A 16,546-nucleotide genomic window follows, 5' to 3' on the forward strand; every position below is an offset into this window, starting at 1 on the left:
ATCACCAGCTCATCAGCACCATACCAGGTCTTCATTCATATACACATCTCCTGAGAAGGTATTCAGCTGTACTGTTTGGATAGAATGCTGTCAAAACAGATAATGATACATTGGCTTTTCTACTGTCCTCGCATATGCTAAATGAAGAGATGACCTGCTTATCTAAAAGGAGGAAGAAGACCAGACCTGTTGAAGAATGTTTTCAAGGACTTTATTGTGAACCACAAGTTGCATCAGCAATGCTTTTCAGTCAATAGTAACAAAAGCCCAAAAACTGATAGTCTTTTAACGTCAGTATGTATGTCTGTATGTGTCATCAAATAGATTGATACTCAATAATGCTGATGTTGAATATTATATATAGTAATACTCTAATATCATTGTTCCTAACTGAGTGTGCTTTATTTTCCATATTTCAGGGTGTATTGTCCTCGCAACTGTATGCAGGCAAATCCACACTATGCTCGAGTAATTGGAACACGAATTTATTCTGATGTAAGTACTGTGATTTACATTGCATTATATAATGACATATAAAGTCCTGTGATAAACTATAAAGATAATACTATCATATAAATATCCATTTTTCCTCCACATGTAGTTTTTTTAGACCTAATATCAGAAAAAAAATGTGCTATTTTCTAGATGTGTATTTTCTGAAGCGTTTTGTCAGAGGTTTCCATTTAAGTACTCAGCCGCTGATGATATGGAATTTTTATTAAAAACTCTTCAGCAATTTCTGGATACGTGTTTTCAATTTTTGATCAAAATTCCCATTGGTTTGCTCAGTATTGGCAATGTATACTCATCAGCCATCTGATACAATGATCAGAGGACTGGAGCACCTCTCCCGTGAAGAAAGACTGAGAGAGCTGGGGATGTTCAGCCTGGAGAAGAGAAGGCTCCAGGGAGACCTTGTTGCAGCCTTTCAATACTTAAAGGGGTCTTATGAAAAGGGTGGAGAGGGACTCTTTACTGGGGTAGATAATGATAGGACAAGGGGGAATGGTCTTAAAGTAAAGAGGATAGATTTAGATTAGAGATTAGGAGGAAATTCTTCACTGTAAGGGTAGTGAGGCACTGGAACAGGTTGCCAAGAGAAGTTGTGGATGCCCCATCCCTGGAGGTGTTCAAGGCCAGGCTGGATGGGGCCTTGGTCAACCTGATCTAGTGGGTAGCATCCCTGTCTATGGCAAGGGGGTTGGAACTGGATGATCTTTAAGGTCCCTTCCAACCCAAGCCATTCTATGATTTAAACCCTTGCCTTTTAGACCCTAATGTAAACAAAGCTTCTTCCTGATTAACCAAAAATTATTCTGAAAATATATATCAACACTCTCATTGTTTTGGATATTTCTTATCATTGTAGATAGCTAAATATTTGCAGAAGGATTTTGATATATTTGAGTAAAATATCTCACATTGTATCTCACATTGTTATGTTATTGTAAGAGACTAATATTGCATTTTTTTCAGTCATTCTTATTCCTAGTCAACATTTATCTGCCATGTCTTTTCTATATCATGCTTAGTTCCCAAACAGCCAGAGCTAAATGAATATTCTTTTTTTTTTTTTTCTTTTTTCTTTTTCTCTGCTTTGTCATCTCCCTTTGGAGAAGCCACTATGTAGTGGCAGAGAGAGCAGTTCACATTTTTTACTAGTAAGCTGCATGATGTAACTGTCTTTTATCTGTCACACAAATGTGTGACAGATAAAAGTATGGTACCCAGCTGGGTCAGATGATGTTTTTCACTATTTTTCACCACCTCAAAATATGTGAAAATAATATGCAAACAATTGTTCATCATTATTTTGAAACTAACTAGTGTTCAGTAGATTGCTTGTATAATTTGGGTCCCTGTCCTCCGTGCACGAGAAGCCCTTCCAGTTCAGTAAGCAACACTGATCTATGCCTGTGCAACTGGGTCTTTAATGTGAATAAGAGGGGAGTGAAAATAGTTTTAATGATAGTTCATTTTGTTAAACACAGTTTTATTTCAGTTCTGAGGTTTCAGTGAAAAGTAACAGCCAAATTTTCCCTGTGAGACAGAAGAGATTATGTTGTGGGAGAAAGAAGACCCATTTCTGTTTAACTTACACAGGAAAAAATCTCAGAATAAATATTTGCTTTGGCTAGAAAAGTCCCAGCTTACTTTAATTAGTATTAGAGTTGTGCTTTAAAATTATTTTAGATACACTGTCTCATTGTTCATGTCCATTGTATAGAAATGTGTGCAGCCATACTGCTTTTAAGAAAAAAATGGACGTAAATATAGGTAAGAAAAGAGGGATGGGAGTCTTCCTATTAACTTCAGATGTTGAGAGGGTAGATGTCCACACTGAAGCTGGACATCTGGGTTATGTTTATAGCAGTTTGTAGTAGCAGTGGTAAAAGAGATGAATAGGCAAAGCAGAATTAATTTGACCTTTTCTGAGTGTCTCCTTCAGTATGGGATGAATAGCCTAGCCTACTAGATCTGTCAATTTCTTTCCATTTCCTACAGAAGGGTCCTAAGGCATCTAGCTAAGATGTAGACAGACACATCCTGTTGATATGTGTACATATATTCCCATTGATAGTATTGGCTTTGTGATTTTCTACAGTTTCTTTGTTTCTATCATTTAAATTATTTTAAAGATAAGATACTTTTTATTGGAATTTTCACTATGCAATATGACTGTATATTTTGTTCATTCTAACTTACGACTGAACTAGTTTCAGGTGAAGTGTTTATAGAGAATATTTAACAAATGTATCCTCTTTTTCAGCTTTTCATGTATTTATAGATTTGTCTGCAGATACAGGGAATTCATTTGCCCACTTGTCATAGCACGTATATTGCAAATTGCAGTCAATGATCTACTTGGTAGATTCCACAAAATCTATGGTGGATTTTTCGTGATGTTATTTCATTAAAAAACAAACAAAAAACAACATGCACATGGCTATTTATTTGCACTAGTACTTAGGCCACTCGCATTCAGTAAATGTACAAGAATATTTATTAATTAAAAACAAATAACAGATGTCACATCAAAAACATATTTACAAAACCATTTCTGTAGTATTCATGAGAATCTAGTTAAGCATTTCCATTTCTAGCTTTGATATGATCAGTCATTCATTCTTATATTCATTAATATGCTACTCCTGCTACTCCTTTTTCTGTTCTCTGATTTGTCAATAGTGCCCCACAGAACTTTTACCCTGTTGGTTCTCCCATCTTTTTCTTTTAGCTTTGAGATTGTAGTGATTGTTCCTAACTTGCCTGAAACAAAACCCTCCATTACTTCATCCTCCCTTCTTCCAGTGTGCTAGCTATTGTCTCTTTGTCTGTGGCAGATCAATCACAGACACTGGCTATATAAAACACGGCTATAACTTAAGTGTGTGAAGAGTTTTCACGTAATACTGATCCCCCGTGTTCTACACCTTTTTGTTTGTTTGTTGGTCTCCTTTTGTTTCACTTCTCTTGAGGTAGTCTGCAAGTTCCTTAAAGCAAAAGCATCTCATATTCTGTGTTTATGGCACAATGAGTTTCTCTTCTGAATAGAGCTATTATGGTATAAATAAGAACTGTAGTATGGCTAGTTCTTAGCAAACAGAAGTACAAATTACCCATTCTTCATATGGCCCAAACGTATCACCACCTTTGTGCCTTGTGTCCCTCCTGGCCCTACTCCTAAGAGTTTCCACATGCCAATTCTTTGTCATGGTGGGAGATGGGAAAAAAGTTTCCTGTTTTCTTGTGCTGAAGAGTTGGTTACAATTTTCAACTTCGTTTAATCCATTTTTTCTAAAATTTTGAGTCTTATTTCTGGACTTATAGAGTCATGCCAGTGAGCATTTTATTAATATTTATTTTTAAAGCACTTTTCAATTGACTTCATTTGTGAAATAAGATAACCTTCCCAAGAACTGAATTATATCAGGCTTGACTGATACTGATTATGTTAGTTGTCCAAACTCTGCTGGAGATGCTCTTGCAGCACCTACATTTAAAGAGAAAGTCCTTTGTTGCTGTTAGTCCTTAGACTAACAAAGTACCAAAATATTTTTACACGAAAGAATAGAGGCTTTTTGAAATAGCTGTAATAGTTAAATAAAAATATATATATATTATTTTGCTTGTAGATTTTTTAAAAATACACAATTTCTTAAGAGGTTAAGATTTATATTGTATGTATTTATCGTGCTGTTTTCATAGTAGGCAGCATTTTCCCAAAGACAATCTCTTTCTAGTAGCAGTAGCTCTGCGTTATGAGAGTCGATTGAACAATTCTACAAAAAAAATTGAATCTACTTTTGGTCGTTACATATCAGCAAAAGTCTTTTATCTAAAAAAATTTATGGAGTTTTATCAGCTCATACCATCTGAGGATTTTGAATTTTGGTTTCAATTATGGTTTCAAATACGGAAATATTTCCCTAACTCTTGTGTGAAAACTTTCATAATTCTCTGCTGTAGTGAAATATGATATAAAAATACTATTAAGTAGTTCTATAGTTCTGCAAGGGTGAGGGAGAAAGCCTTGTGGTTTGCAGAGTACTGCTATGGTGTGGTAGATATTTGGTATTTTGCTGAGTATCTGAAGAAGGAAGATAATTAAGCAGCTTGGTATTCAGATTCTATGACCTGTTAAATACTAATGAATGTCAGAGGGTTCACAGCACAGCAATAAAGCAGGGTCGTGTAATGCTGCATGAAATATTTGTTACCTTAAAGTACTGCCTTACATATCCTTCAGGGTGAGTTCATGAAAATTAAACAAACAGACCCAAATCTCTGAGAAGACTTCCAGAAAGTGCTATGAGGCTGCTAATGTAAAATTATCAATAATATACTGAATTCTCTGATAGACAGAGATTTGATATCCTATTGAGTTTAAATTAACAGGAATTTTACCTTAACAGTTCTGGGAAGTGTGATCAGGGTGATGAAACATTATTGAGTAGGAAATGTTATGGCATCAGTATTGGGATCTGATTCGATTTAGATGAAGAACGCCAAGCCAATGAAAAGTTCTTGAAAGCTTAAAACAGATAAAACTTCCTCAAAAAATATGATAAAACTATAGATTTATTCATCAGTATGCATATAATTCATATTTATGAATTTGTACTCATTTAACTATTCATATATTCATAAGTTATGCACATTTGTGGATACCTTATGAGCAGATGAGCCAGGCTCCAGGCTCATCTGTAAAGCAGCATTAGAATATCAATTTATTTTTCTTCTGATGATCATCTCTTGATTTGATCTCTTTAACCCCATTCTTCTGACCTCATCTTTTTCACATATCCCGTGTAAGCATCTTGCCTTTAGGTTTAAAATGTTTTACATTAGCCAAACCATCCAGTAATCAATTGTGGTACCAACTCTACTAATGACTCCATCCTATACTGGAAATAGTTTCCAACAAGAAGTCAGCCTCTTTTGTCATTCTGCCTCCATTGTTTTATCTTTACTTTCTTATTCACTTGATCGGAAACTTCCAAATAGCATTGAAGTAGTCATTATCTTAGCCACCCTCAAATGTAATTATGAAGGTATCCTCCTTTCTAGTAATATACACCAAGTGTAGTCTATTGGTTAGTATTACAGAGGTGACAAACTGTGATTTTTATTTTACTCAATTGTACCTCTAGCTTGTTTTATATCTCCAATGTGAATTGAAAACTAAATTGCTACAATATTATAGTACTAGCATACTAGCATGGTATCCCTTCTGGCATGTTTAAAAGCAGCAGCCAGCAGGATAAAGAGGAAAAACTCTAAAGTGTCTTTGCTAAAGATTCTTTGCATAAACAGTTTCAAATCATTACTCCCAGAAATATTGTATCATTAAAAGACAAACTATATAACATTGAAGCTGGCAGCTTCTGTGGTTGAAGTAGGAGTAGGAAAACCATTGCTATTTTAAGTTCCTGATTTTATATCGCATTGAGATTACAAAATAGCTACAGGAACAGATATAAATTATTCCAATTATAACTGGAAGAAATGCAACTCTTGTTTAAATAGCTGTCTGTGTAACCAGCTATTGATATTTGTATTGGCTTAGTTTTTAAGGTTGATTGAGGAGAGGAGAGACCTATTGCAGTGAAGGCTTTTTTTTTCCTCCACATAACAACTTGGTTTTAAGTGGACATCACTGTAGCTGGAGTTACGTTTTGTAGTGCTGGGTATTGAAGTAGATTGGGACATACATTCTACACTAAGAAGTTTCATACTTCTGGCAACTGATTTTTTGCATGCTTAAAGAGTAATGGAGCTCTACAAGTTTAAATCAATTATTTTAATCAACATTCTCAAGATTGTCACTGAACTATCCTTCTACAAATATTATTTATCCTACACGCTTTCATGACAAGACATTAGCGGACAGATTTTAGGTTTCATATAGATGAAACTGCTGTTAATTTGACAGAGTTTTGCCTGAGTAAAACTAAGGAATAATAGCTAAGGATTAATTTAGATCTATTTGTTTTGTCTGATGCTTACGTTATAATTTTAATATAATTGAAATATAATTAGCTTTTAATATTGGCCCATGTCTCGGTAAGAAATTCTAATGTTTCCTTGAATATTATGGATCATTTCACTGCTGTTTGAGATTCTCGAGCTGGAGATAGAATTAATACAGTCAATTTTTAGGGAGGACATCTCTTTCTGGAAACATACAACTGCAGTGTGCTTTTGCTGTTCTGCTGTTGCAGTACTTGACTCTGGCTGGAGATTAAACTGAATCTATAATAATCTATAATAATCTATAGGATCTACAATAATTTACAGGTTTGGTTTTTACTACCTCTCTGCTGTTGAAGTGATGGTGGATAAAGCCTTTCATTTTGAAAAGCTCAAGAATTTGAACAGGTCCTTGAACTGAAATAGGCTGAAATAAATGATTTTTGAATCACACTGTGGAAGATCATTGAAGAGGCAGTGGTATATTCCTATCAACTGGCCTATGAATCTGATTTAAGTACCATAAAGATTAATAAAATCAGTCGTGATGAGTGTAATTATTTTACATTTCCTATAATTTAGTTTAGGCATCTTTATTTGTTTTCTTCTAAACAATTTTGAAATAAAAGAATGAATGAAAACTAAATTTATCCTCGTTCTTTCTTAGATATCCAGTATCTGCCGAGCAGCTGTACATGCTGGTGTAGTCCGCAACCAAGGTGGTTACGTTGATGTTATGCCTGTAGACAAAAGAAAGGTGTACGTTGCTTCCTTTCAAAATGGGATATTTTCAGAAAGGTAAGAGCCCATTTTCAAAGATTACTGTTTACCCTTCACCTCAATAAGGCTTACAAAGTATTATATTGTCTCTTTGTACCTGGGGTGCTGCTAGAAACCCAACAAATAGGCCAACTTGGGTGATTTACAGAGCTTGTGTAACAGCTGTGGTGACTTTGGAGAAGCTGTGGTACAAGAACTGTTTGCCTCTTCTAAGCTTGTAAATCTTTACTCTAAAAAGCTTCTTATAAAAAACAAATCAAAAAAAGTCCTCTTGTTTATTCTTCTGCTTATGTTGCAACTAATATTTGATAAGAAAACTACTTCTGGTTCCTTTGGTAAAACACCAAAGAATGTTTACGTTAATATTAGTGATCTATTCCATCTGAGAGGATCTGCAACAACAGATCATTACAGATTTACATAGAATCAAACCAGTGAACCTGGTTCATAAATGATATTCACAAAACATTAAACATTTTTTTTATTTTATATTTTTAATGGTTTTACTGTTTTAATCGGTATTTTTCTGAAAGACATGGAGGTGGTGTGAAAGTTCATTTACTTATACTCGGTGTATTAGCATCTTCTATGATGATAACACACGGCTGCATGTTGCAATTCAAATTCAATTCTTTAAAGAACTCTCCAGTTTCTATAGGAAGACAAATAAATGGCCTGGAAAAAACAAAAACAACAACAAAAAAAAACCCCTTGTGCCACTCTTTCTGTCCTGCAAAGCTAAGAATCTTTGTTACCTCTAAAACCAAAAAGTTTGTGTGGGAAAAATCTCAAAAAGTATCTTTAGAGAACTTGGAAGTAGGAGAAAAAGGATTTTTTTCTTATTTTTATTTTTTTTTGGGGGGGGGGGAGGCCTTACCCCTTTACTTCATGAACCTTTGAGTAAATTTGGAAACTTTTAAAATACATCTTTCATTTTCTTCATTAATAACCCCCTTTTCCCAATTAATGTCCATTTCCCTCAGAAAGAGTGGTTCCTTACTGACACTTATGTTCTCCATCTAAATCTCCTCACTGAGAAGAAAAGGAATCAGAAAAAAAATGTTGCAAATTTAATCATTATTTGTACTTTACCATTCTAGTGAAGTCAAAGTCAATGGTTAGGAGAGCAGTTCAATGCAAGTTTTCTGTGAAGCTGAAAAATTGTAATGAAGATTGTAATGCCAGTGCAGACATCGTATTTCATTATGCACTTCTTTATTTTTGTTCTGTTTTCCTTTCTTAGGTATGTCTCAGATATGTTTTGCAAAATAGAAAATAATGAGACCATTAAATACGAAATGTTATATTTTTGTCTTATAAACTAAACTATATTCTACCAAAATTTCCTTGTAGTTTTTGTTGTTTTATTTCTTTTAAAGCTAGATGTTTAGCCATTCAGAAGGCTATCAGTATTTTAAATATATTTCCTTTGATTTGCAAAATATAAATTCTCTGTAGAAATACATGCAACCAGTGAACAAGTAATCTCCTGTGTCTAGAAATTATATCTGAATATAGTTAGTTATTAGAATGGCCAACATAAGATGCATGCTTTCTCTTTTTTCCCCAAGAAAAATTTTTTAAGAGTTTTGCTTTATTCTTTAAACCTTTATTCTTTTAATTAGAATCAACTTAGGATTTCTTGAAATTTTTGTTACAATTTGTTCTCAATAAGTTTCTTGGAAGAAAAATTAATCTGAAAGTTCTGTAATTTAAAAAAAAAAAAGTAGTAAAAGTTATGAGAAAAGTTATGGGTAGTAGCTACAGGAAATGTTGCAAGACCCTAGAGCTGTATTTAACAATTCTAAAAGAAAAGTCATTGGAGTGTCAGTCCTAAAAATAACTCCAGGAATGTTTTTTGTGTTTCAGTTTACAGAATCCTCCAGGAAGCAAGGCGTTCAGAGTATTTGCTGTTGTTTGAGTCTAGTGAGAAAAATGTAAAACAGGCAAGTGAAACCAGAGCACTTGGAAGAGAATAATAGAGGCCATTTCTTATAATTTCTAAAATTTGTATAAAGCTGTAACATTCTTGTACAGAATATATATACTGCTTTCCACCAAAAAAGTTTAAAATACATATATATCTTAATGAAAAAAATCTGTAAAAGTAAACATGGGAGAAAAATTCATTTGAAAATCTATATTGATATATAACAATATTTTGAATCCTGTGTTAATTATTGCTATATTTTCTTAGCAGTTACTCCTATACAGTTAATTCAAAGCTCATAAATGTTCTGTTTTCTTTATCTGAATATGATATTGTATGGTGCTTTATATATGCCACTAACAGTAACCTTAAAAGTATACCATAGGGAGGCCTGAGTTTTTATTTCCAATGTACATAAAAGAAGCCATCCCAGTAATTCAATATAATAAATCATGCCTTAAAGTGAAATGAAAATATATATAACTTTTTGATGATTTACAGCAGCATTAGCCATGCAAGCTTAAATGAAGAGCTAGACTGTTTTCAATTTCACACTAATTGTAACAAGTACAAATACCTATTTTAAAATAAAATAGAAAATATGGAGAAGTCCTGGGTCATATTAGTATGTTTTCCTCTAAAGAAATATTTCTATGAGAGTGGGCCATTCATGTTTATTATTTCTTAAATACTTTAAATAAAACATTTATTGGATTCTGGTAAGCTCTTTAGTTCAAGTACCCAATTCATTTATGACCCAGTCCTTCACATGTATTCACCTGCCTTGAGATGGGAGATTGAGACGTGTATAACCTTGGAGGATCTGAGTCTAAAAGAGAATTTTCATATTGAGAAGTTACCTGAAATTAAGGAATAAACCATCAGATCTGCAGTACAGTTCTGCACACATATGTGCTTTACTTCTACCATGTGACTCATTCAATTTACCAAAATTGGGTTTCAGTAAAACCATAGATTTGTACACACATTTAATGATTTGTAAGCTTGAGGGCTTAAGATGTACATGGTATCCGTATACTATACAAAATTGTGAGGGTAAATGTTTAAGAAAACGAAAATGGTAACAAAGGCTAACCTTGCTCCTCATGACCTGGCAAATACTCCTGCAGGCCAGGAAGTATAGTGAGCCCAATGACAATAATGTCATTTGTTGCTTCACCATTTTTAAAAAATTCATTTATGGTGAACAGCCTTGTGCATTAATTTTACCATATTATGGTATATGAAGAACATGTAATGGTGATACTATGTTTCTTTCTATGAAAAGTGTATTGTGCTTTAAGACTGAAAAGCTGTTAAACTTTATTTTTGTTATTTTTTATTTCTGTTGTTGAATTTATTTCCTTTCAACTTGTAAACTGATTCATATTCTTCATATTTCAGAATATTATATTCTGCCTTCTGTTTTGCTACATGTACTACCTCATGTAGTTAGGCAAGCTCTGTTAGTTTTTTAATCTGTTTTGAATAAAATTAATTTACATAGTAAGAGTATATTTGACAGCCATTATTTTTTGTTTGCTCTGCCTCAAGAATTAAAAATAGCAAACACAGTTTTCTTTTTTGCCGAATTAAATGTTGCAAATTGTAGGACCAAACAGTAGACATAATCTGAAGTTTTGAAAGCTGTAGAGGCAGCATAGGTACACAACTTCTATTAATTACATTGGGAGTTTTATGAAGTCTTCCAGTCATTTTTCAAGTTCTGGCCACGGTATCTGGGAGCAGATTGCTTTGTCATTTTAATGGGCAACTCTGTCAGAAAGTGACTGTAAAAAAAAAAAAAAAAAAAAAAAAGCCACCTTTTTCCAGTTCAATACAGCTCTTTCCTCTTCTGGTAAATGTTTATAGTGTGAAGTGTTTCTAGTTACATTTGTTGGAAGCAAGCACTTTATCATACTGCTCATTCCTATTTTGCCTCATAAGACTAATGGTCAATTTGGAAGTTCCGGTTGGGATATACGTTTAATTGGTGAGGGAGACAAAAAGTCTTTGTGTAAACCCTTTTTTTTTTTTTTTTTTTTAAGATGGTGACAGGGAAGACAGCCATTGTAAGAAGTTTTATATAGATTGAGCAGTACTATCATTAACCACTGTTCAGAAATGAAAATGTAGTATAAGTAGACTATGACTGTGTTAGGATTCCAAATCACTCAAAAGCTTGAGACAGACTTGCACCACCATGAGATAAAAACAGCAAAATAATAACACTGTTGGAGTTATCAGAACATAAAGTGGAATAAGGCCACTTCTGAAATTAAGGGGAAGCGTCTGAGAAAGACAGTTGAAACAAAATCTGAAAACACTCATCCTTTGTTTTCCTCAAAAAACCTTTCCTCACAGGCAGGACACTTTCTTGGCTTGGCTTTGCAGGCCAGCAGCTCCTACTGGTGGGGTCCATGGTCCCCACCAGTTGCCTTAGGATGCCTTGGGAAGTCTGTTGGGTGCTGCAGAGCCTTTGTGGTAAGCCAGCTCCCTGCTCTATGATCAGGCAAATAAGATGCTTCTCTTTCTTTGAACAGAGCAGAGCCTGGTGCTGGGGAAAGACAAGTCACATTTTCAGTCATAACCAAACCTTTCTCCCTTTTGGTACAAGGGTGAAGGGGGTCCTAGGTGGAAACATGGCTACCATACCAAGTTTCTGCCTTTTTTCCTCCATTCATTTGCCTGGACTTTTTTGTTCTTCATGTCTTTTTTGCTCTTCTGCATGTCTTTGCTTTTTGTCCTCTCTCTCATCTTTAAAGTCTAACCTGCATTTGCTGGGAATTTCTTTGCAAGGGGGACAGGAGTGGACCCTTGGCATCAAAACAACAAAGTCAGCATTTGGTGAATTGGGGGCTACTTCTAGTGTGTGTAAGTGGTTGCTGTGAGCAGCTCTGCCAACAAACACAGTCACAAGAAGAAAGGGAGGTGAGTAATTCTTTCTCCTCACATCTGTTGCACAAACTTCGGAGCCCTGTTACTTTTCCACATGCAATGATTCTAACATATCCAAGTATAAAACCCCAGATAACTCCAGCTTCTTGAGAAATTCTCTACTAAATGAACTATAAATAATGGGTCAAGAAGTAGATATTCTGAAGCAGTTGTACAGTGAGTGAGAGCTGCACATTATTTTTGTCTGCACCAAACCAACTACATGCCAGATGGTCACAACTAATTCACAGAAAGCTCAAATGAGTAACTAGCAGTATTAAAGAACACATTATAGCATAATGAAAAAACATAGAAGGAAGTAAACTTTTAAATGCTGAAGAATTGATTGGTTAATCAGAAACTTAGAAAAGGATGGTATCAAAATTTAAAAAGGGCGTAATTTATAAGAAAGTAGTGCCTAATTCATGCTATTCATAATTTTCAGCTTGCCTCCCAGAAAAGACCAGTAAGTAGCCAACAGGAATAATTACAACTGATTCATAACAATCCTCTACCACTAAATAAATACATAAATAAGAAGCTGTTTTAGTACATTGATATCTGCCATTTATGATTTTGAAAGAGCTAAAATATTAAGAAATGTAAACCTGCTAAGTGTCTGATGACCTTCTCTGTAAGCATCAATTGAGGCATTTCTCTGCTATGCTGCATCACTTCTGGATGGAGTAGCTAATTTCATAACTAAACAACAGTTAGTATGAAAGCAAGGTGGTATGAAAAACCCAAACAGGTAATTCTTTAAAATTCTTTAAGAGTCTTATCTTTCTGATAGATGTATGAGAATACTTCAGTTTAAGGGAAGTTGGAACCCATACTCATGCCAACACACAGCTCATGGTACTAGCTGGACATAAACTAAGGAAACTAAGAAACTTTTCCTAAACATTATGGATAGTGAAGAATTTTAGAGAGTTTACAGACTTCCCTGTGTCCTATTTCTGTGCAGGGGACAGTCTGACCTAGAAATTATACATGAAGTATTTTTGGAATTAAGCCTGAAACACAGGCTAGGATAATTTGTTATCAAAGTTTGTGCTTTCTTAACTTAAAAGTTTCAAGTTTTATGTCAATGCTAGACTGAGAGCTGTGTATGGATTATCAGCTGATTTAAAAGAAGAAAAAATAACATCTGCTTTTTTTGCCTGTTTTGGTGTATATGCTCAGCAAAATGCATGACACACTATTTCCTATAGCAGATGTGTAACCAAGTTACTCACATAAACAAGGTCTTCTGTGTGGCAATTGCATTTGAAGTATGTTTTGAATTTGACTTAAAACTCAGATAAGCCACCTTCCTGTTCATACACAAGGGAAGGCTTATTTCCTGCAATTTCTGTAGGCATATAAAGGGTCAGATTTAGAAATGTAAATATTTGGAAGTTATAAGGATTATTCATACAGTGCAATATTCTGCTTGTAAATTTATATAAATACTGTATGAAATACTGTACTGTCATGCTTTCTGTCTTAAGGCTTTTCATAGCATCTGTGGAACTCCAGGGAATTAAACAAAGAATGAAAAGCCTGGAGAGTTTTGTTTCATTCACTGTATAATATGCATCTTACAAGGCTTTAGATATACAGATGATAGCATTCTTTAGTTTTTAGAAAGTTGCATATGATTTTTTTATGCATCACCATTCTATGATGATTCTATGCTTCTATGATGATTTTATAAAGACATACATTGTGCGTATGGGAAAAGCACTCATACTGTCAGCCTTAGCTTTAGCTTGTCTTTGCAGTCGGGAATAAATGATTAGTATTTTAAATACAGTCACTATTTATATTTTTATATTACTTTTATTAAATGATAAGTCCTTGCCATGTACTATAGGACTGTGAAAATGAAATCAAATGTGATTCCTGCTCCATGTTAACACAGGATGATAATGTGACACCCGAAATTTACCATCAGTTGTTCAATGATACATCTTAAATATTTTGTTCATCTTAGCCTTGTGCTGGAAAACAGATGACCACATCATAAAACCATCATAGCATTTTGCAAAAAGTAGTAGTAATGAGTTTTAAATTTTCAGAAGCTAGCAATACCAAAAAGCCCCCAGTCAGACCAGCCTGTTACAATAAGTCACAGGAAAATACGAGAGATCAAAGGAGGAAAGTAAAGAGCATGTGAACGAAGTGGCCCATCATGATGCTCCTTGTCTTACTAATCACATTGATTTCTGCAATAATTACTCTAGTTACTCAATTCTGTATTTGCCCCCAGTGCTGTATCAAATATTGTTTTTGTCTTCACTAACAATGGTGTGAATGTCTGAAGGCTTGCAGTGAAATTGTTGGTTAAGAACTGAGATATATTTGCCAAACAACATGAATAAATTTGCAATACTGTATTATTTTATGCACAAAATACTTCAGTTGCCAATGCTAATAACTCTTGAGCTTTTAAATTTACTAATTTCATTTAAAGCGTAAGCATTGTAATGAAATAAAAATGTCAGCACATGCTGACTGTGAAATTCATCTGTTCAAAAAAAAATCAGTTATTTCAGCTGAACAGAAATTGCTGTAACTAAAACTAGTATTATTAGCAATAATATTCTTGAAATTTTATTGAATATAAGACTGCTTATGCAGTCTGAATTGGCTTTTAGAAGACATTTAACAAGCTTTATTTGGTGTGTTTGCAGTTATTTCTGAATGAATGTTGTTTATGAAGACAATATCCTTTTTAGGGGTATGATCTTAGAATAAATGCAAGAACTTGCATTAGATTTGCTTGTGTATCTTTTTGGAATTACTTCCAAGGGCTTAGTAACTCCACAGAATTTGTAGTAATGCTAATCATTCTTAGTATTCTCAAGAAACAAAAAGTGCTAAGAGGTATCGTATCTTCTAAACTTAGCCTACAGTTTGAAAAACAAGTACTTCAGTTGCTTAATTATTCACTTAGGCTTGTTTATATGCAATGTAAATAGCAAGCTGGCTTTGACTTGTCATAAATTGCTGCTACTGTACATCCCAAACACAAATTGGAAACAGATGCTAAATAAATCTCCCTATAGTCAATTCAATCTTCATTCCTTATTTATCTGTTAAAATCCATCTGTTTCTTGTTGGTGGTGGGTGTTTTTTTTTTCATACTGAAAGATCATGTCTTCTGAATAAGCATTTCTTTTATTGTGTCAGAATGACTCCAAGATTGTTGGGCTGCAGGCAGCACTAAACACAGAAACAGAGCAATCGTTTTATGCAAAAGAACTTAGTCTCAGATTTTGGATTTAGTCCAGTTCTGTACACAAAGAAGTATGTTGTATGAGTTGATTTAGTGCTTGCTGTAGTGGAGGTGATAGTCCTACTCTGGCATGGCTATAACTGAGCCAAGGAATAGTTTTGTGAAATGCTCTGAGCCCTTCTCTCTTATCCAGGAGGAATTATGGGGTAAATTAGATCAGTTTGCATTTTTAAAATAAAGGAATAACTAAACAGAAGGCTTTGGTGTCTTACTGGTAAAGACTTGCCATTCTGCTGCTGGTTGAGGGTTTAAGCACGTTATATCAAACATATCCAGTGATGTGCAGATTGTGCCAATGCAATGATTTTTTGCTTGGCACTAATGTTAAATCAATTCATATTGGGAAGCTTCTCTTTCAGCAGCTTCAAAGCCCACATCATTTCAAATCAGTGTTCCATGAGTTACAAGTCAATTATTTTGTAATTTGTAATTATTTTGTAGTATGTACAGATTTGTCCTAGGAATGGAGAAGTCACATGTGGAAGGAGATTTGTTGTTGCATCTACTACACCATAAACATATTGTCCATCTTTAGTGCTAATGCTTCAATTCAATTTGTAATTTGTATTACAATCCCTGGAAAAGTGCAGTCCAATCAAAACAACTAAAATAGCTGGAAGTAAGGAAATAAGGAAAACCACCATTTCTACCATGGTCTCTCAGAAGACATTTGGCTATTAACTTTCTTACATCAAAACAGAATAACTCAGAACCACTCCTATAAAAATTGCAATCTGTGACTCCCTAGAAGGCTATTTCTAACCTAGCTTCTTACTGAGCACTAGTCAACAGCATAGACAAAGTACTTAATGTCTCTTGTAATATACTAAATAACTTAATATCCATAGTCTGACATAGAATTAGACTTTAACAAGAAAGACAAGACTAGTTTACAGCTAAAGGCTAGAACACCTGAGGCCTCAGAGTATACGAGAAATGCCTCTTACAGAAAAGGAGGACAATGTGGTATATTAGAAGACAAACTTACATGTCTGTATCTAACACATGATCCATGAGTAGAGCTGGTAGATAGTGCTACAGTACAAAGAATAAGTCTAAATAAAGATTGATTTCAGTACTTTAAAACTTTTGTGTGGTTACTACCTCCAATAAAATAACCTTCAAATAAAATTTCAAAGCTA

The 16,546-nt window shown here is 34.2% G+C and overlaps 1 protein-coding gene across 1 annotated transcript in view; it reads left to right on the forward strand.

Annotated features, from left to right (window-relative positions):
• Positions 1–9,459, forward strand: part of CRISPLD1 (cysteine rich secretory protein LCCL domain containing 1) — a 41,722-nt gene extending 32,263 nt beyond the window's left edge. The window contains exons 13-15 of the mRNA XM_035563074.2: positions 420–495; positions 7,142–7,272; positions 9,124–9,459. Coding sequence (XP_035418967.1) covers positions 420–495; positions 7,142–7,272; positions 9,124–9,175 — 259 coding nt within the window. The 3' untranslated portion in view covers positions 9,176–9,459. The remainder of the gene's footprint in view (positions 1–419; positions 496–7,141; positions 7,273–9,123) is intronic.
• Positions 9,460–16,546: the final 7,087 nt, after the last annotated feature.

The sequence above is a fragment of the Cygnus atratus genome, chromosome 2, assembly GCF_013377495.2.
Source record: "Cygnus atratus isolate AKBS03 ecotype Queensland, Australia chromosome 2, CAtr_DNAZoo_HiC_assembly, whole genome shotgun sequence".
Taxonomy (NCBI): domain Eukaryota; kingdom Metazoa; phylum Chordata; class Aves; order Anseriformes; family Anatidae; genus Cygnus; species Cygnus atratus.